This window comes from Pseudorca crassidens, chromosome 19, assembly GCF_039906515.1.
Source record: "Pseudorca crassidens isolate mPseCra1 chromosome 19, mPseCra1.hap1, whole genome shotgun sequence".
Classification (NCBI taxonomy): domain Eukaryota; kingdom Metazoa; phylum Chordata; class Mammalia; order Artiodactyla; family Delphinidae; genus Pseudorca; species Pseudorca crassidens.
Window position 1 is genome coordinate 14,762,011 of NC_090314.1, and position 21,562 is coordinate 14,783,572.

Sequence of the window (21,562 nt, forward strand, 5' to 3'; positions counted from 1 at the left end):
AAAATCAACCAAGAAACTACTGTAAAATGAGATAATTTGGTAACGGCACTAAAATAGAAAACTATTTTAATATGCAGAAATCATCAGCCTTAAACATATATTATTGTTACATAACCAATTACCCACCAAATTAGTGGCTTTAAATGACAAACATTTATTATCTCTCACAGTTTCAGTGGGCCAGGATTTCATAAGTGGACTGGCTAGGCAGCTCTGGCTTGGGATCTACTAGGAGGACTCACCTCCAGGGTGGCTGATACACATGATTGCCAAGTGGGTGCTTTCTGCTGGAAGGAGGATTCAGTGTCTTCTATGTGGGCCTTTCCAAAGGGCTGCCTAAGTGTCCTCATGACATGGTAGCTAGCTTCCCCTAGAGCAAGTAATACAATAGTGAGTTAGCTAGGTAGAGCTATCCTTTATATGACCTAGCCTAGGAAGTCACATAGCATCACCTCCACTACATTCTGTTTGCTGGAAGTGAGTCATTAAGTATGGACCACATTTAGGAGGGAAATTAGGCTCCACCATTTGAAGGAAAGAGTGTCAAAGTAATGGCAGGCATTAAAAAATTAAATACATATTATGAAGGCATATTTATTCATATAAAATATGGTACTGGTTCATGAATAGACAGGACAATAAAACAGAATTTAAAGTACAAAAATAGGGACTTCCCTGGTGGTCCAGTGGTTAAGACTCCATGCTTCCAATGCAGGGGGCCCAGGTTCTATCCCTGGTCCAGGAACTAGATCTCACGTGCTGCAACTAAGACCCGGTGCAACCAAATAAATAAATAATTAATTAACTTTAAAAAGTACAGGGCTTCCCTGGTGGCGCAGTGGTTGAGAGTCTGCCTGCCGATGCAGGGGACACGGGTTCGTGTCCCGGTCCAGGAAGATCCCACATGCCACGGAGCAGCTGGGCCCGTGAGCCATGGCTGCTGAGCCTGCGTGTCTGGAGCCTGTGCCCCACAACGGGAGAGGCCACAACAGAGAGAGGCCCGCGTACCGCAAAAAAAAAAAAAAAAAAAAAAAAAATTTATAATAACTTTCTAATATCTATCATTTGCATTTGCCAACATTCACTTAACCACTGGGTATTTAGTTTCCAATTTATCACCATTGTAAATAATAGTGCAACCAAGTCTCTACATCTCTGATTTTTGTCTTATATCCTGAGTAGTTTCTAGCCCCAATTTGTGCAATGATCTTGTCTAATACATTGATATTCTATTACATTCTCAAGACTAGATTCCTTGTTACCTCATGACAAAATTAAAAATTACTTATATTTTTATATATTTTTACTTATATTTTTATATACCTGTCTCCGGACGCGCAGGCTCAGCGGCCATGGCTCACGGGCCTAGCCGCTCCGCGGCATGTGGGGTCTTCCCAGACCGGGGCACAAACCCGTGTCCCCTGCATCGGCAGGCGGACTCTCAACCACTGCGCCACCAGGGAAGCCCCCTTGTATTTGTTTTTAATTGATTGTAGAAGTTTGGGATATATTTTGGATACTCCAGGATAGCTCTGTACGATGCCAATCTCTTAATTTGTAACTGTCTTTTCACTTTAAAAAAGTTACAAATTACTCATCTATGATGAGTAGAGATTTTAAATTTTAATGCAGGCAAATTTAGCAGTCTTAAAAATGATTAATGCTTTTTTGGACTTTAAGAATGATTGAAGGAAACCATAAACAAGACGAAAAGACAACCCTCAGAATGGGAGAAAATATTTGCAAATGAAGCAACTGACAAAGGATTAATCTCCAAAATTTACAAGCAGCTCATGCAGCTCAATATCAAAAAAACACCCCAATCCAAAAATGGGCAGAAGACCTAAATAGACATTTCTCCAAATAAGATATACACATTGCCAGCAAACGCATGAAAGAATGCTCAACATCATTAATCATTAGAGAAATGCAAATCAAAACTACAATGAAATATCAACTCACACCAGTCAGAATGGCCATCATCAAAAAATCTACAAACAATAAATGCTGGAGAGGGTGTGGAGAAAAGGGAACCCTCTTGCACTGTTGGTGGGACTGTAAATTGATACAGCCACTATGGAGAACAGTATGGAGGTTCCTTAAAAAACTAAAAATAGAACTACCATATGACCCAGCAATCCCACTACTGGGCATATACTCTGAGAAAACCATACTTCAAAGAGTCTTGTACCTGCCACGGAGCGACTGGGCCCGTGAGCCACAACTACTGAGCCTGCGCTCCGCAACAGGAGAGGCCGCGATAGTGAGAGGCCCGCGCACCGCGATGAAGAGTGGCCCCCGCTTGCCACAACTAGAGAAAGCCCTCGCACGGAAACGAAGACCCCACACAGCAAAAATAAAAAAATTAAAAAAAAAAAAAAAAAAGAGTCATGTACCACAATGTTCATTGCAGCTCTATTTACAATAGCCAGGACATGGAAGCAACCTAAGTGTCCATCAACAGATGAATGGATAAAGAAGATGTGGCACCTGCACCCACCTGCAGGCAAATAACCCCCTCACTGCTACCTGACCCAAAGGAGTTACACTATTGCTGCTCCCACTGCAGAACCACAATCACCCTGTCAGGCAGTCCTGGGTCCCTTCTTGCTCTAGAGTCCAGCACGTCTGGGTGCAAGACACACCTCATACTGCACCCACCAGGTAAGTAGTATCCTGTAAACACAGGGAGGTGGGAGAGCATAGATAGGCAAACCAAACCAAGGGACAGAAGCCAAGGAGGAGATATCCCCTGAGCTGGGTCTGGAAGGACAGGAAGAAGGAGTTATGTTGATAAAAAAAAAAGAAAGTAAGAAGGAAAACTGAGGCAAAGGGAATGGTATGAATAAAAGCACAGGAACTTTAAACAGCACGGTATATGCAGAGTTTTAGGCAGTCTGAAATAATTAGAGTGGTGAGCGATGATGCCATCAAGGCAGTGTCACAGGTTGCGTTCTCCAGAAGCAGCTGCTGAGATGGAGTTTGGAGTGTAATGTGTTTATTAGGGATAGACACAAGTGAAGGAACACGCCTTCCCAGCTCTGGCAGGAAAGGGTAGGAGCAGCCCACAATGATCTCCTTCCCCATTCAGGACTCTACCCCATACTCCAGATCTCTAGCCCATAGGAAAGACATCGCTCCCCCGGCTCCAGCCGTTTTCTACTGAGGGAGGCACTGATGAGCCCCCTAACTCCGCCCCAGTTCCAGCTGTCTCCCGAAGCTCGTCCATCCCTGTGTGCCGGGGGTCTAAGGCAAACAGCACCAAAGAGTCATAAAATCCATCCGAAGTGCATCGGCTCCGCCAAGGAAGCCCGGCTAAACTGCTAAGGAGAACCTCAGCCACGCCAAAGCCAAAGCGACAGGCGCGGGGCAGAAGCCAATGGGAAGTCTTGCGGAGGAGGGCCTCCTGTTTGATTGACCAACGGGAGGCCCTGGTTGATAGGTCCTTGTAAATCCGGACCTCTCGGTCGGCCCTTCACCCCTTTCAAGACCCCGGGAGGGGCTAACCAAAGACGCACACCCCTCCTGGGCCGACAGCCAATGAGGAGACCGGAAAGGCGGGACTCCTGCAGAACTAGCTAATGAAAAGCTCGGAGGAGCGCTCTAATTATCCTTCCCCAAACGCCGCGGAGCGACGCCCGCTGGTTCCGCTGGTTGCGCGCGCCATCCAGTGGCGGTCTGGCAGAAATCTCAGCGTCATTATTAGAAACTTAAAATCTGCTTCCTACCTTCGTAGTGTTCCCCAAGCTCAGAAGAAAGGATGTCCCTGTTGACCTTCCCGGTCCACTGGAGAGCAAACAGTCCCGGACCCTCTTATTCTTCCTTAAAACTAAGTAATTCTTTCCCACGAGCACCAGGCGCCCGCTCCCACTGCCCGGGCTCTCTCCTTTGTGAAGGCGTTTGATGCAAAATTTCTAAATAAAATACGAGCAGATTAAGTCCAGGATTACATTTTTTTTTAAACAATGCGCAATGACAACAGTCAGATCGTTAAACGAACAAAGGCACTGATAAATTTAACATCGATTACTGAGTTTAAAAACAAAAAAATTCTCAGTAAACTAGGTATTCAAAGAAACCTTAATTCAATAAAGACTCGGAAGACCACAATGAATCTCAGACTGTGTGATACACCAGAAGAATTCCTGTTAAAGTCGAGACGGATATTAATACCCCTACTCTCATCAATTTCATTTAAAGTTTTGGAGAGCCTGACCAAGCTATAAGACTTTAGAGGGGGCAGGGCAGTTAACTGGAAAGAAAAAAGTAAGAAAGAAACTATCAGTATGTCAGGTAAAATGATTTATAGCTGAAAAACCTGAAAAATCCACTAAAAACTAAAGAATTCAGTAAGGTATTTGGAAGAAAGATATATTTGTGTGCAGAATGTGTTATGTACGGGTATACAGAAAGAAAGAGGGAAAGAAATGAAAGAAGGCTATGGCTTTCCTATATTCTAGCGTCAAAGACTTAAAAGATGTTGTGGAGGAAAAGAAGATCCCATTCACCAGAAAAGGGGAGACAAAATTTTTGTTATATGGAGATAAATGTATACTTGGAAACATAAAAAGAGTCAATTGAAACTATTAATAACAATAAGAGGATAGTGTAGGGGACTTCCCTGCTGGCGCAGTGGATAAGACTCCGTGATCCCAATGCAGGGGGCACAGGTTCGATCCCTAGTCGGGGAACTAAGTTCCCATGTGCCACATGGCGCAGCCAAAACAAAAAAAAGAAATTTCACATCAATTGTATATGAAGATCATAAACTCTTCAAGAAAAGAAATATAATCAACTGTAAAAGCTCAAGAATCAGAATGGTTATTCTGATTGCTAGAAGACAGTGGAGTAATGCCTTCAAATTTCTGTGGAAATGAATATTTACAATCCAGAATTTCCAGCCAAAATGGTAATCTAGTGTACAGGCAGAATAGAGACATTTTCAGATATGAAAGGACTCAAAAAGGTTGTCTCCATTCTTTCTTAAGAAGCTCCTGGAGGTACCAGCCCCAGCAAAATCAAGGGTTAAATCAAGAACAAGGAGTTCATGGGATCCAGAAAAGCACAGGTTTAGCCCAGGAGAGCAGCAAAACAGAAATCCCTGTATAATGGTTGTACAGGTAAACCTAGAAAGCAACCAGGACAAATTGGAGCAAAAAGACAAAGCTTTTTGCCAGGAAAAAAGTAAACTCAATAGGACTTCAAGAACGCAATGAGACTGTATATGAGAAAGTAGATAAGTTACAACTGAGGTAACTATTCTCTCTGGGGAAAAGCATAAAGCTGTATAAGAAAGAAAATGAAATTCTACTTGATAGTGAGCAAAATTTATATCATTATAATGACTAGTACACCTTGATTGCTCACGTAACTGAAAATACTGATGAAAGAGGGAAGGAGGGTTAAGAGAACTACTTCCACCTGTCCTTAGAGAAAGACACTAAATATACTAAAATTGATCAATAAATATCAATATAAGGATATCATCAAACAATATGGCAGGAACAACCAGGGGGGGTTAAATGCTTAAGGAGTTAAAAGTGATTGCCGGGACTTCCCTGGTGGCACAGTGGTTAAGAATCTGCCTGCCAATGCAGAGGACACAGGTTCGATCCCTGGTCGGGGAAGATCCCACATGCCGCAGAGCAACTAAGCCCGTGCGTCACAACTACTGAGCCTGTGAGCCACAACTATTGAAGCCCACGCACCTAGAGCCCGTGCTCCACAAGTGAAGCCATCACAATGAGAAGCCCGCGCACCACAACAAAGAGTAGCCCCTGCTCGCTGCAACTAGAGAAAGCCCGCGCCCAGCAACGAAGACCCAACGCAGCCAAAAATAAAATTAATTAATTTTTTAAAAAACGATAGTGAGGCAGAAAAAAATGGCGAAACCCTGGTTCCCTGATGGCATCACTGAGCCCCTAAACTGCCTACCTTCAGACTTCGTATTTGTTAAAAGATAATTTTCAAAATAAGGTAAAATCATGGCTCTCATATATTATAAAAACGAACTTGTGTTAAAGATTTTAACACTGCCAAGGTGTTACAGTCCAAAGAACAGATACATATTTAGATGAGGAATATTGAAATGTACAAACAAACTGGTTTTGCCATTGAGGGGGACAGTAGAGGAGAGTTATCCCTCTACTGGGCATAATTCATTTGTATGTCTATAGACTAGAATTATTTTGTTTTGCTATCAGTTATCTAAAACTTACAAAGTTGTAAAATAAATCCGATAGAATCAGAATAACCCATTGTGTTCTAGACAATGCAGTTTTCCACTGATGCCCTAATTTTTCCCTGCATGTCACATGTAACAAATACTCTCCCATCTTTTCAAGCCATTGTTAGTTGGCTTTTTATTTCCTGTAGCTGAATATATTCCTAGCTGATAGAACCGATAAATTTGACTAAACTTAAAAAACTTTAACTTTGCACAGCATAAAAGGAGCCAAAAGATGAGAACAAACTGACGGAACACTGCCAACATGAATGCCAAAGGACTAATTTCCTTAATATTAAAAAATCAAACCAGAATGAAAAAGACCAACAACCCAAGAGAAAATGACAAAGGGCATTAACAATTCACAGAAAAAGAAATGCAAATACCTTCTAAACATAGGGAAGATGCTCAATCACACCCATGAGTTTTGAAAAATGTAAATTAAAACTATAATGTAATATTATAGTTCACCTATCAGAAAGGCAAAAGTATAGAAGTTTATTGATAGTGAGGGAAATAAGGTACTTTCACACATTCTTGTAGAGTGGTAAATTAATGTAGGCTGTGTTAAGGGCAGCTTGGCAGAACCGATCAAAATGCAAAATGCACATTCCCCTTGTTACAATAATACTTCAGGCATTTATCCTGTGGATATACTTGCCTGTAAACACAAAGACTTATGTAGAAGAATATTCTTTGCAGCACTGCTTGCAGTTGCAAAAGACTGGTTAAGTAATCATTCAAACATACATAAAATGGAATCCTATGCAACCATTTAAATAATGGGGTAGAGTAGTATTATTAGAAGTCAGTGGGAGGGTTCCCCTTTCTCCACATTCCTGCCAACACTTGTAACCTTTGGCTTTATGATAAGAGCCATCCTAACAGGTGGGAGGTGCCAAGTCACTGTGGTTTTGATCTGCATTTCCCTGATGATTAGTCATGTTGAGCACTTTTTCTTGTACCTATCGGCCATTTGTAACTATTCATCTGAGAAATGTTTATTCAGGTCCCTTTGCCCATTTTGTAACTGGACTATTTGGGTTTCTGCTATTAAGTTGTATAAGTTCCTTATACATTTTGGACATTACATCATATCAGGTACGTGGCTTACAAAACCCATTCGATAGGTTCCCTGTTTGCTGTGTTGATTGTTTCCTTTGCTGTGCAGCTTTTTAGTTTGATGTAATCCCACTTGTTTGGTTCTGTTGCCTATGCTTTTACTGTCATATCCAAAATAATTGTTGCCTTTTCCCTGTGTTTTCTTAGATTAGTTTTTAAGGTTTCAGGTGTTACATTTAAGTCTAATCCATTTTGAATTTTTTTTTTTTTTTTTTTTTTTTTTTTTTTTTTTTTAGGTACGCGAGCCTCTCACTGTTGTGGCCTCTCCCGTTGTGGAGCACAGGCTCCAGACGCGCAGGCTCAGCGGCCATGGCTCACGGGCCCAGCCGCTCCGCGGCATGTGGGATCTTCCCGGACCGGGGCACGAACCCGCGTCCCCTGCATCGGTAGGCAGACACTCAACCACTGCGCCACCACGGAAGCCCTTGAATTGATTTTTAATGTGGTGTGAAATAAGGGTCCAATTTTATCCACAGTTGTTGGAAATATAAACTGATACAGCCATTATGGAAAATGGTATGAAGTCTCCTTAAAAATTAAAAATAGAACTGCTATATGATCCAGCAATCTCATTTCTGGGTATATCACCAGAGGAACTGAAATCGGAATATTGAAGAGATATCTGCGCTCCCATGTTTACTACAGCATTATTCACAATAAATGGCCATGAATAGATGAATGGATAAAGAGAATGTGGTATATATATAAAATGCAATATTATTAAGGCTTTTGAAAAAAGAAGGAAATCCTGCCATTTGCAACAACATGGATGAACCTGGAAGACATTATACTAACGGAAATAAGCCAGATGCAGAAAAACAAATACTGCATGATCTCACTTGCATGTGGAATCTAAAATAGTCAAATTCATGTAAAAGAATGAAATTAAAACATTTCCTCACAACTAATACAAAAATAAACTCAAAATGGATTAAAGACATAAATGAAAGACCGGAAACCATAAAACTCCTAGAAGAAAACACAGGCAGAACCCTCTTTGACATAAATCATAGCAATATTTTTTTTGGATCTGTCTCCTAAGGCAAAGGAAACAAAAGCAAAAATAAACAAATGGGACCTAATTAAACTTAAAAGCTTTTGCACAGCAAAGGAAACCAGTGACAAAATGAAAAGACAACCTACTGAATGGGAGAAAATATTTGCAAATCATATGACTGATAAGAGGTTAATATCCAAAATATATACACAGTTCATACAACTCAATTTAAAAAAAAAAACATTTAAAAAATGGGCAAAAGACCTGAATAGACATTTTTCCAAAGAAGATAGCCAACAGGCACATGAAAAGATGCTCAACATCACTAATTATCAGAGAGATGCAACTAAAAACCACAATGAGATATCACCTCACACCTCTCAGAATGGCTATCATCAAAAAGATTACAAGTAACAAATGCTGGTGAGGATGTGGAGAAAAGCAAACCCTAGCACACTGTTGGTCGGAATGTAAATTGGTGCAGCCATTATGGAAAAGACTATGGAGTTTCCTTAAAAAACTAAAAATAGAACTAACATATGATCCAACAATTCCATGCCTGGATGTATATCCAAGGAAAACAAAAACACTAATTCAAAACGATACATGTACCCCAACGTTCATAGCAGCATTATGTGCAATAGCCAAGATATGGAAGCAACTTAAGTGTTTATCAACAGATCAATAGATAAAGAAGATATGAGAAATACATATATATATTCACATATATATGATGGAATATTACCCAGCCAGAAAAAAGAATGAAATTTTGTCATTTGCAACAACATAGATGGACCTGCAAGGTATTACACTTAGTGGAATAAGTCAAAGAAAGTCAAATACTGTATGTTTTCACTTATATGTAGAATCTAAAAAAAATAAAACGAATGAATGAAACAAAAAGAAGCAGACTCACAGATATAGAGAACAAACCAGTGGGGAGAGGGAAGGGGTAGGGGATTAAATGGCGTAAACTACTACGTATAAAATAAATAAGCTACAAGGATATATTGCACAGCACAGGGAATATAGCCAATATTTTATAATAACTTTATATGGAGTATAATCTACAAAAATATCGAATCACTATGTTGTATACCTGAAACTAATAAAATATTATAAATCAACTATACTTCAATAAAATAAAATATTCAAACTCATAGAAGCAGGGATATAATGGTGGTTGCCAGATGGTAGGGAGAGGGTTAGTGAATGAGGTGATATTTGTCAAATAGTACGAAGCTTGAATAACTTCTGGAGATCTAAGGTACAGTATAGTAATATAGTTAACAGTGCTGTATTGTGTATTTGAAATTTGCTAAGAGTGGATCTTAAGTATTCTCACCAAGAAGAAGGAGAGAAAGAAGAAGGAAGAGAAGGAGGAGGTGGTGGAAGAGCAGGGGGAGAAGGAGGAAGAGGAGGGGGCGGAGGAGGAAATGGTAACTAATGTGAGGCCACAAAAATGTTAATTAGCTTGATCGTGGTGATCATTTCACAATATACACATATATTAAAACATTGAGTTGTATACCTTAAATATATACTACAATTTTTATTTGTCAATTATACCTTAATAAAGCTGTTTTTTAAAGTCAGTAGGAAAAAGGTCAGTAAGAACATGTACAGTATCAATATTTCTCCAGCATCATTATTAATTTTTCCACATTCATTAAATGGCCAGGTATTTTTAGGTTATCAGCATGTCCCAGGTTTCCATACACTCATTTACCTTTAATAAACAGGGTTCTGTAGTAGACACCTGCTGGGAACCTGCCCAGGTCCAACGACCCTTTAACCGCTCTTTGTGGTGGCCACACGCCCCAATCCCCTGGCTTTAGTTGATTGGACTAGGAGGTTATCACCTGACCTTCTTGGGCCAATCAGATTCTCCCTCATGGGACTCTGAATAGAACTAAATACTGGCCCTGGACTGACTCTTTAATGAGAGTGATGTGGGCCTGTGTGCTATGGAAAGGTTTTTAGCAGAGAAAATAAGAAACCTGGTCTATCCATCTGGGTCCAATCAGGAGAGAGAAACCACACAGTAGCCTGAATAAGGAAAGTTTAACAAAAAGAATTATTAACTATAACGGGGTTGGAGTAATGAGGGATTGACTGCTGGGAAGTGAAGAGAACGCTGAAGAACACAGGAATAGCAGAAGTAAGGAGCAGCCACCACCCCTGGGGCAGAGATCTAGTGCCTGAGGAAGGGGCTCCCCCTAGGCCTGAGCCCCAGAGCCTGTTGGCCTTGGGTCACTCGATGGAAAAAGAAAAGGAGTCACCATGGTCCCACACCAGCAGAACTTGCTGGAAACCCACCCTCTGTTCTCAGGGAAGTGTTTCACTGGAGGCACAAGGCTATAAACCACCTGGCACTGGGGGAGGCAGGAGAGGGAAGATGGAGGAGGCCACCGAGGGGACCTAACCACTGGCAGACCCAAGAGCTGGACCCAGGAAATCTGAGGTTCCTCACCCTCCGCTCCTGCTGCCTTCCCCGCTAGAAGCTGCCTCAGGTACACGGCCTTGAGATAGTAATGTGTCGCTGAGAGGTCTGGCTGTACATGACTGAACCGAGTTAGGACCTCTGTATACACTTTTTTTTTTTTTTTTTTTGCGGTACGCGGGTCTCTCCCGTTGCGGAGCACAGGCTCCGGACGCGCAGGCTCAGCGGCCATGGCTCACGGGCCCAGCCGCTCCGCGGCATGTGGGATCTTCCCGGACCGGGGCACAAACCCGTGTCCCCTGAATCGGCAGGCGGACTCTCAACCACTGCGCCACCAGGGAAGCCCCCTGTATACACTTTTAAGGTTCTGCCAGGCAGGTGCAGAGATCTACTTCTCTCGCGGCCACCCAAGATAAACCTCGGGAGTAAGTTCCCTTGCTTATTAAACCTGCACCTACCAATCTGGAGTGGTCTGCCTCTTTCTTCGGTCTCTCCTTGCCCTCCACGTAGAGGGTGCCAGTTTCAGACTTCACGGCAAACTCTGGAGGGGACGAACCAGCAAGTGCAAGAAGAGGCTGTCGCTGGGAGAAGCCACTGGCCACTGGGTGCTGCTGGCCGTCGTGCACCGCAGGCCCCGGGCACTGGAGAAGCTGTGCGCGCTGCAAGCATCCGGTGCCGGGAAAACTAGGACGTCGCCCAGGTTGGTGAAGCAGGCCAGGCAGGCCTCGGCGTAGTCGTCGCAGCAGCCCTCGTGGGCCGTCAGCTTGAACTTGGTCTTGGCGCTCATCTTCGGCAGCGTGAACACCTCGGACTGCTCCTCGGACTCGATGAGCACCGCCTGACCGCCCTGCGTGTTCCGCGCCTGCGCCAGATACCGCGGAAGCCGAACCTGGAGCCGACGCATGCGCCTACGCTCCAAGGGTTTGCCGAGTGAGGCCTGAGAGCTTGCCGAGCGCACGCAGAAGAACCAGAAAGACAGCCCTCCAGGAAGAGAAATGCCCCCATGGACAGCCCAGCACCTAGAAATAAACACAGCGCACTATGAGGAGAAATGCCAGGTGGCCGGCACTCCACTTGAAAGAGAGAGAGGGAGAGAGCTTCCTGAGGAGATTATGCCGGATGCCCAGGCCTTCTTGGCCTCCGCAGTGACAGAGCTCCATGAGGAGCAGTGCCGAAGGGTTGACCCACTTTAGTTTTATTTCTTTTTTAATTTTTATTGGAGTATTGTTGCTTTACAGAGCACAATGAGGAGAAATGACAAACGCCAGCCTTCTATTTCAGAAAGAGAAACCGTGCTCTGTGAGGTGATATGCCTGAGTGTCGGCCCTCCTTTTAAGACAGAGGCAGCGCTCTATGAAGAGAAATGCTGGCCGGCCGGCTCCCTCTTTCAGACAGAGAGAAAACCCCCTATGAGGAGAAATGCTGGGTGGCCAGCAGGCACTCTTTTCCAGAGAGACAGCTGGCTAGGAGGAGAAACGGCAAAGCGCTGGCCTCCTCCTCCGACACAGGGACGGTGTCCTATGCAAAGAAATCGCGGGAAGTCGACCCTCCTCTTTTAACAGAGACAGAGCTCTATGAGTAGACAGTCTGAGTGGTGAGAACTCCGCCTCCGACAGAGAGACAGCACTGGAGGGAAAGAAATGCAAGCCACCTGGGCTCTACCTCAGACCAAAAAAGAGTGCGCTGGAAAAAGAATGGCGCGGACTCTGACCTCATTTCAGTCAGACACAGGGCCCTGTGAGGAGACATTCGGGGCAAGCAGTTCACTTTTCCTGACAGAGAAGGAGCTCTGAGATGAGAAGTGCCTGACAGCAGGGTCTCCAACTCAGACAGAAACAACACACTCTGAGGAGAAATGCCCGAAGGCTAGCGCTCGGCTCATACAGAGAAAGAGAGCTCTCTGAGGAGAAAAACAGGAAACTCTGACCTACCATCCAGTCAGAGACGGTCTCCAGGAGGTGAAGTGCTGGAGAGCCAGGCTTCTTCTTCAAACAAACACAGCACACTGGGAGGCGAAATTCCTGATGGCCATCTGCCTTTTTCAGACAGAGAGACAAAACTCTGTGACAAAAAGTACCCGATGGCCGGTTCTCCACCTCAGAAAGAGAGACCACACTCTGAGGAGAAATGCCAGATTGCCAACACTCCACCTTAGAAAGGAGACACCTGTTTACGAGGAGAAATCCCAGATGGCCGGCCATGTTCTTCAGACAGAAGAAAGCTCTGTGAAGAAAAGACAAATGTCCAGCTCTCTTATTCAGACGGGGAGACAGCTCTCTCTGAGGTGAAATGCCGGAGGCTGAGTCCTCCTCCTTCCACAGATAGCGCTAGCACGACAGAACTGCTTTGTGATCAGTGTGTTCATCAAACAGAAAGACGGCCCTCCATGAGGACATGCCAATATCCAGCTCATACAGGGACACAGAGCTCTCTGAGGAGAAAGGCAGTGGCTGGGAACTACCATCCATCTAGTTAAGCTGAACTAGTTTAAGTTCAGCTTAAACTAGTTTGAACTGGCTTCACGCTCCACAGAGTCATCCTAGTCAACACGGGCTAGCATTCATTAGTCACTGAATTAAAATCTTAGATCATAACTTTATCATTGCTGAATCCTTGTAATAGATTCCAGTTCTTAGTATCTGCTGGAAATTTATCCTTTCTAGTTTTTGGAAACTCTCTTCCTTAGTAGAAAATTCTAGTGAATTCCCTAGCCGTCCAGTGGTTATGACTTGGTGCTGTCATCGCCATGGGCCTGGGTTAGATCCCTGGTCGGGGAACTAAGATCCCGCAAGCCACGCGGTGCAGCCAAAAAAAAGAAAATTCTATAATTAAACAAGTTAAAATCCTTTTCCGTTACATTCACTGTTATACTAAGTGGCATAGCTGGATTTCATCTGGGCTTTGTTGTCTATTTTCCCTGGATTTTTCCTCAGATTCCTTATTAGTGATAAGTTCTTGTAAAACCTACCGATATTTTAGAGCAAGGCTATGAAGACTTCCCTGTTACTCTTATATTTTTAAAAACTGTTAATATAATGTCTTTTAGGTGATTCGTAAAATTCATCTGATCTAATAATTCAAGCACGTTTTCCACAGTCTATCTCATAAAGTGTCTGCATTTTTCTGTAACACAGTCTCACTTATGTCTGTCTAATCATTCGTATGTCTTCGTGTGGAGCCATTTATGTGGCAGCTTGTTTCTGCTCGTTCTTTCATACGGGCTGTTTCGTGTTATTATCCCCCTTGATGGAGTCCATTCGTCAACCACATCCTTTTGTTTACCTACTGAAGTTACTAGATTACTTTGCCTCTAACATCCTTAGTGACCGGGAACACGTCACCCAGGGGTGCTGTCTTCAGCCCTTTCCAGCAGCTGTTTTGTTCCTAGATTGCTAGTGGGTTTCTGAAGTCTCACATCACATCTCTCATCTGATAATGTGTATTGGATTGGAGAAAGAGGCTCTAGCTGTATTTTAATTTTTAATTCTTAGGATCTGATTTTTTTTTTTTTCTTTTCAACAAATTCCTTCTCTCTGCTTCATGCGTGACCTCATCTTTTCTCCCAGTGTTTCTTATTACAAGGTGCCCTGGTCATTCATGCAGCCATGATGCATTTTCATCTTAAGCTATTCCTTACACGTTTCATGTTTTATTTATCTTTCTCTATTCTGTTCTCTCTAGTGATTCCCTTTCATTTTCCTGTAAGAGTTTGTGTCTTGCTGGGACAGACATTTCTCCCACATTTGTGATAATGATAATGACAATCCCCTTAGGTGGGGGACTGGCACCTCTCAAACCCCTCACACCTTCACTGTTCCCTATCCCTTTCTCACTGGGCCTGAGACTATTGTAATAGGAGAGGGACATATATAGAGACTACAGACTGGATCAGTGGTTCCCAAAGTGAAAGACTGCATCAGAATTCTTCATGTGCTCATTAAAAATGCAGATTCCTGGGACCCACCCAGCCCAATCGAATTCTAACCTCTGGAATGGTGCCTGAAATCTGCATCTTAACAATCTCTCCAGATGATTCTTATGAACCCTAAAGCAAAAATGCTTAAGAAGCCATCCCCAGATGAGAGCAATTTTCTGTTCTGAGAGTAGAGGGAGCTGGTCTGAAGTGGGGATGAGCTTCTACAAGGTTTTTCCACACCCTGATCCTCCCAACAGGTATTATCTCTGCCTGAAGAAATGGAGACTGGGGGTACCCTGTGGAGGAGCACTGCCCTTAGGTGTCATAACTACGTCTCAGAGTTTCTCTCTGGAACTTCACTCTGGTTCCCATAAACAGTGTCTGCCACGGCAGCACAAGGGTACCATTAAATGTTTGAGGCCAGATGCTTCAATCAGCCATAGCAGTGACCCACCAAGTCCACACTGCAAATTCAGAGAACCACTGGATTGCTGGAGCCAGCCATGGAGCCCCTCCAGGCTTGCAGAGAGGTACCATTTCATTAGAACCAGCCATAAAACCAACACCCCACTTCATTCCCCAGGCGATATAAGGCGGGGTGGGGGGGGACTGGCTCCATGAAAGAAGGAGAGCATTTGGCTTGTCCCTCTCTATTCCTACAAGATTGAGGGTCCTACAAACATATCCTCCAATGAGTCAAAGCACGGTGATTGTCTTAACATGGCCAAGACCACCTATCACAGCTAGGGTCTGGAGAAAGGAGAAGGTAAATGCTGAATGAAGAGAAAGAGTGCTAGGAGATGGCACAGAGCAGCAGACATTGGTACCTGCGTGGGTGGTGAGGCTAAGGGACCAAGCTGAGAGTTGAGTGGACACGAAGGAGGTAGCAGAGCTTGAAATTCTTACACCATTAAGCAAAGGCTGCATGTAGATTTCTCTCATCCTGCGCTTTATGACGAAACAGCAGCATTTGAATGCCTGCCAAGCACAAGGAACCAACGGAGGATTTATATCAGACACAGAGGCAGAGAGAACCAAGAGAAAGGAGGCTATAACCACCCCCTGTGCTAGGGCGGCCCTATCCACAAATAAGGGGAAATTGTAACCAGCCAAAACTGGGGCGAGTTTATATGGTGACCACAAGAACGTGCCTCTCCAGTCTCCAGCTGCAGGGGGCATCACTGACCAACGGTCCCAGCTGCTGCATTCTGAGAGCCATCGCTGTGTTCCATGGTTGGCACCAAAGCCAGACTTCCCACAGGCTTCCTCCCACCCAGTGCCTGGGTGTGGCAGAGGTAGTGATTTTAGACTCATTCTTGTGATACGCAGGACTCCTCTGGGGAGTGACTTTGGCTAGGGGCCTCCGCAATCATCTTGCTTAGAATTTTCTTAGAAATGAACTGACATCAAAAGATGCCTCCACCCCACCTTGCTTCCTCCCATCTCCCCTTCACTCGGGGTCAGAACTGCATCGCAGTCTGACAGCTCTTCAGCTTTCTTCAGCTCCCTCCCCATTTTTTTCCACAGGCCTTTTGCCTAATAAATGTCTTATTCCTGTCTTCTGCCTCCCTCTTCCCCCATCCAACACTGGTGTGGACGTATAGACAATAAAGAGGGGCTGGGGCAGGGGAGCAGGTTAGCTACCTGTCAAAGAAAAATTGCCCCAGAGTTCAAAAGGCAAGGAAGACTTTATTTGAGGTTACTGTGAGAGAGGAGAGAGATTGAACTCAACTCCAAATACAACAGGGACAAATGGGGATTTCTAGCCCATGGCAGGGTGAGGAATTGGATGGAAAATCATTGACAGGAACTTGGTTAGCTATCAAGGGTGAGGCAAGAGCAACTTCATTGGATATCGAGGATGAAGACTGCGGGGGCAGGGGGGTGGGTGGTCAGAGTGGGGAGGATTCTTGATAAACACATCTACAGGCCAGATGCAGCCCATGGGAAAATGGACTCAACCTCTGGTGACCTGAAAGGCGATGCTCAGGCCTGGGATCCCAAGCAAAGAAGTCTGAACTCTGATGGACACAAAATATCCTATTTATTGTCAATTTCTGCAAAGACACATTTAAGCAACAAAATATACATTTGTCAACCTTTTAGAATTTGTTTTATACATTAACAAATACAATGTGCTACCATAGCAATAAATTAAATGTACACTATTTACATTACATACGCAGTCGGGGGGGTCTATGAATCACCTCCTCTCGAAGAGGAAAGACAGAAAAGTCATCATCACACGGATCATCATTTCCAAGCTACACTTCGCGGGTTCTAGCACACAGAGGAATCTCTTCACACTTAAACGACAGCACTACCCAGGCTGGAGTGTGGAAAGACAATGCCCGGGGCAGGGGGGAGCTGGCACACATGCTAAGGAGCGGGAAGGGGCGATTGACACTTCCAAGCAGAAATGTCGCAAAAGCAGAAACGATGGCATTTAAATTCCAGTCTTCCAGCCAGACAGCCTCCCCCTGGGGCTGATAAGGCACAGGACAGTGCCCCTGCCCCCAAGAGTCTCTCACCAGGCAGGGCTCTTCTGTCCTTGGCCTTAGTGGGGGCTGTCTCCTTTCTCCCAAAGCTGAAAGGAGGGAGCTGTGGGATGGCAGTGGGTAAGGAGCTGGTGGCAAAACAGCCATCAGAGGCTAGCAAAATGTCCCAGCTGGGCCCCCAGGCTGCAGGGACAGCCCTGGCAAACTGCTGACTCACCCTGCCTCTGAGAGAGGGGTACCTGGTGTCTGGGGGAGGAACTGTGGAGTCCCTGCTGGCCACGGGTAGCCATAAGATCTACTTGAACCCTGATCATTCCCCCGCAACAGGCCTGTCTCTGTTGACTCAGAATTGAATGAAGGTAGTGTTTGAGTTGGCACCTTAAACAGTTAGGGTAGGAACATGAAACCGGCTCTCGGCCCTTGAGCCTAGGTTTTTACTGACCACCTTTGTTTAAGGATCAGGGAGAGTCAAAGAGTTTTTTCTTTTACCACTTTTCTCCTTAACTTAAAAAGGGGAAAGCGAGGTTTGGTTAACTGCATCTCTCCCCTGGTCTCCACTCCCATTACAGACAAGGGTTGAAGAACCGATGTCACCGAGGAACAGTCCCTGGGAATCTCTTTTCCTCTTTGTTTTCTTTGCCCAAGCCACAGCCAAAACCGCATGGCTCTCCCTAAAAAAATCCCAGGGAACATCCCTCCTGATGAAAAGAACAGAGACTGAGGCCCACCAGCACCGTTGGCTGCTGACACCTCGCAGCCAGTGCCAAGGCACCCGCTCACTGGCTTTCTCCAAATGCAGTCAATGCAGTCACTTGTCCCACCAACCCCATAGGTGGTGCCCAAGAAAGGGCCCTGCTTGTCGGTTCTCGTCCCAGCTTTGTCACCAGCTGGCTACGTGACCTCAAGCAAGTTGTTTTCCCTTCACTGGAGCTGAAGTTTCCCATCTGGAAGGTGACACGGTTGGATTAGAGGCTGAGAAGGGGCCCGGAAGGCTTGGACATGGAGATGAAGCTGACAAGGCTGGACCACAGAATATTTTGCCGCAAACACCATTTCCCTTCATTAGCACAGACAGAAACTCTAGCTGAGACCTCCTCCCTCTAGCTCTTTCTGCATCTGTTTTTAAGCATCGACTCAGCAGAGGCACACGGATGCCCGACAGAGCCTGAAAAGTATAGTTTCTTCCGTGAGTCAGGCAGGTCCCAGAGCCAGAGCTACGTCCGGGAAACACTTCTCCTATGAGGAGACACCTCAAATACCAGCAAGAGCGCCATCCAGATGAGTCTAGTCACAAGGTCTGATGAGGCCTGAGCAACCCTGGAGCCCCAAGACTGGATGGGGCAATAAAAGGAAAGACATTTTGGAGCAAAGCAGATGCAAGAGGGGGATGGAAAAGCAGCCTCCGGGAACCCAAGCTGCCTGTCCCATGGTCCAGAGGGGCAAAGGGAGACCGGCCTGTCCTTGTTCTCCCCCTGCCTCTCAGCCCTGGGACTTCACGGGGGCTGGTCTGGAAGCCAGAATGACCAGAATGAACTTTCTAGATGTGGTGAGGCAGGACCCAGAGGGAGGGACATTTCAGATCCTGCCCAGAGCATCCCCATTAGCAAACAGAGGGTCGAGGCCACTTCTCAGGTCTGTTTCTTAGGGGGCCCAACCTGCGCCTCTCAGTTTCTCTGGACACACCCAGCCATCCTGGCCACTGGCTCAGAGGCAGGGGGCAAAGCCCTCCCAAGAGGTGGGGCCTGCAGGGAGAGCAGCCAGGGCAGTGGGGGAAGGTGGCTGTAAGGTTCTCAAGTCGGACAGAATGGAGACAACCTAAAAACCCCAGAGGACCCCCAGACCACGACAAACACAGCAAAGCACAACCACCAGGCAGCTGTAAATACCAGCTACCCAGAGAAGCGAGCCAGAACCTGGAACAGTTTTTAAAGAAATGCAGTTTGACCTTTCAAGTTCCTTCAGAAACCCAGCCAACAGAACGCCTCCAGAATCTGCAGGCCTAGCAGTGGTGCTGCTACAGGGATTTTTAATAAAAGCTAAACAGACATTTGTTGACCTTCTAACTAGAATAAATCTTACCGGACTAGTACTTTAAGCAAACACATTTCTAGCATGAGGGAAGAGGTCCACCCAGCCTGTAAATAGGATCCCACAAAGTCCACGTGAGTCGGGGATGAGGATCAAGGTTTTGCTCTAAAAGCAAAAACAACAGGGAAATGGTCACATCAGTCAAAAACAAGCGTAACATTTCTATGTCTTGCCTTGGGAATAGGCCCAGATCCCAATGCAAATAAAGCATTTGGTTGGAAATCCTCGTCCTCTGCTCAGTAAAGCAGGTGCCCAGCCTGTGTCACCCTGGCAGCCCCGAGTCACTAAGGCCCCATACACGCTTGGAGCTGTAGCACCGCAAGGGTCTGCTCTTCAGACTCTGTTTAATTTGGAGGATACCTTGCCTTAAACCCCACCACGGCCAGTCAGCAGAAATGACCTGCCGCACTGCAGACTCAGATGGGTGAGAAGGGAGGAGGGGCCGCTTCTCAGAGAGCAAGCTGGCTCAGCCCAGCAAAGGTGGCTCTGGCTGGGGGTGCAGGTGACAGGCAGTGTCTGAACTGCACCCAGCCGGGACCCAAGTTGCAGGAATCCCACCGATGAGACAAACGCCTACGGACTCCCTGTGGCTGGAGAGGGGAAGAGGAGGACTTAGGGGTGGGGGGTGGAGGGATTGAGCCCTGCTAGGACCAAAAGGCTTGGTAGCTGGAGAGAAGCCCCCCCAGAGCACCAACCAACCTGACCAGTTGCCCCTCACATTTCAGATCCTGCCCAGAGCACCCCCATTAGCAAAGAGAGGGTAAAGGCCACTTCTCAGGTCTGTTTCTTAGGGGGCCCACCTACCCCTCTCTCGGGCTCCCACCTAAGTGGGTGGGCTAAAGTAACTCTCTACATCTCCCACGAACCTCCACCACCAGCAGAGACTTGGATCCCAGCCTAGGCCTGGGCCCTGAGGTTTTCCTCGGCCAAGTGCCCAGGACCTGCTGCTGGCTCTCCCTGAATGCCTTCCCACTCCCATTGCCCACCCCTTCAAGGGAAAAGCGTCTGCTCAGAGGGGAAAGACTGATGGCTTCTCCCACCGCCACCACATCAGGAGCCTGTGGGAAATGAGGACGTCCAGGAAGAACCCGGCGCCCGCTCCCGCTTACCCGCAGCCGGGTCTCAGCTTCAACCGGCCTCGTGGCTCAAGATACACAGGCAGCAGGGACAGAGGCAACCTGGGCCTGACGTCAGCAGATGGATAAGAAACTCCCAGCACAGAAGGAAACAGATGTTTGGGAGCTCCAGACGTGTGGGAGCGGCAGAACCGACTTCTAGCAGGACACCTTCAAGGATGGCTACAAATCTGGGCTCCTGGAAAAATGGTCCCTCCACCACTACTAAATGCATTTGCTGTGGCTACAGCCTCCTTCCTGCCATGTCCAGGACATGGTGCTGCCCCTGCTTGGGTGCAGCAACCTGCTGTCAGTCTCTGCTGCCCACCTCACCACTCTCTCTACTTCTCTGGACTCTGACTGGTACCCAGATCCCCCCTTGCCCAACTCGCTCCCCTGCAGACAAAACAAGATGACAAATGACCCAGACACACATCACATCAGGCGGTCAGGAGCAGGGGGGCCTGGAGGAAAGAGGCCTTGTCCAGACAGGGGGAGGCGCTGGCAGGGATGGGCAGGACTGTGGCCAGGTCAGGACACTGGGACAGACAGCTGGTCTGGTGGGCAGGTGGCCAGTGGAGATGCAGGCCTGTGACGCTCAGAGTAGTGGACGGCACCCCCAAACTGCTGGAATAGGAGCCTTCTCCAAGACAGAATCGGGCTTCCCTGGAAAAAACAAGGAGAAGGGAGACGATGACCAAATAGTAGGTGAAGGGAGAGAGGAGACATATGTGCCCACGGCTACATATTCTTAGGACGGGAGGCTGCCAATACAAGGGTGCAGACTTTCCACAGCCTGAGAAGTTGGGCAGAAACATCGCTTTGGTGAACCAGACATCTGAAGTACATGATGGGAGTCGGAGTGAGTGTCAACATTCCCATTTACATAGATCAGGGTTACATAATGTGGGCTCAGCTGTGCCCCTCCCCTTGGTTCCAAATGTGACTCACACCCCTGGGAGCCCCATGGCAGGGAGAGGGCTGGGAAGTCAGAAGGGTCTCTAGTAACTGCCCTAGCAGGAGGCCAGGCCTTGGTGGTGGAGTGCTGGACCCATGCCCTGCTCTGCTGTAAACCTCATGCACCCCTGGCTGGGGGCTGGGAGCAGGGTCCTCCCTGGGCTCATCCCGCACAATATTTAGGGGACCAGAGCACCTCT

At 46.2% G+C, this 21,562-nt stretch overlaps 2 protein-coding genes across 8 annotated transcripts in view; both read right to left on the reverse strand.

Moving 5' to 3' along the window:
* Window positions 1-91: 91 nt before the first annotated feature.
* Window positions 92-13,676, reverse strand: LOC137211944 (lethal(2) giant larvae protein homolog 1-like). 2 transcript variants are annotated; one of them, XR_010937286.1, is made up of 3 exons: window positions 12,720-13,676; window positions 11,247-11,807; window positions 92-370 (listed from the first exon to the last, which is right to left on the reverse strand). XR_010937286.1 is itself a non-coding variant. In XM_067714728.1 (2 exons), the coding sequence occupies exon 2, from the start codon at window positions 11,690-11,692 to the stop codon at window positions 11,318-11,320; it is 375 nt and encodes a 124-aa protein (XP_067570829.1). In that variant the 5' UTR covers window positions 11,693-11,807; window positions 12,720-13,676; the 3' UTR covers window positions 10,012-11,317. The 2 variants fall into 2 exon arrangements, 1 of the variants encoding a protein (XP_067570829.1); XM_067714728.1 differs by lacking the exon at window positions 92-370 and having other exon boundaries at window positions 10,012-11,807.
* A 3,055-nt stretch (window positions 13,677-16,731) lies between these two features.
* RAP1GAP2 (RAP1 GTPase activating protein 2) overlaps window positions 16,732-21,562 on the reverse strand; it is a 218,189-nt gene continuing 213,358 nt past the window's right edge. For all 6 annotated transcript variants that reach the window (XM_067714885.1, XM_067714884.1, XM_067714887.1 and 3 more), the window contains one exon: window positions 16,732-21,071. The gene's annotated coding sequence lies outside the window, so the exon portion shown is untranslated. The remainder of the gene's footprint in view (window positions 21,072-21,562) is intronic.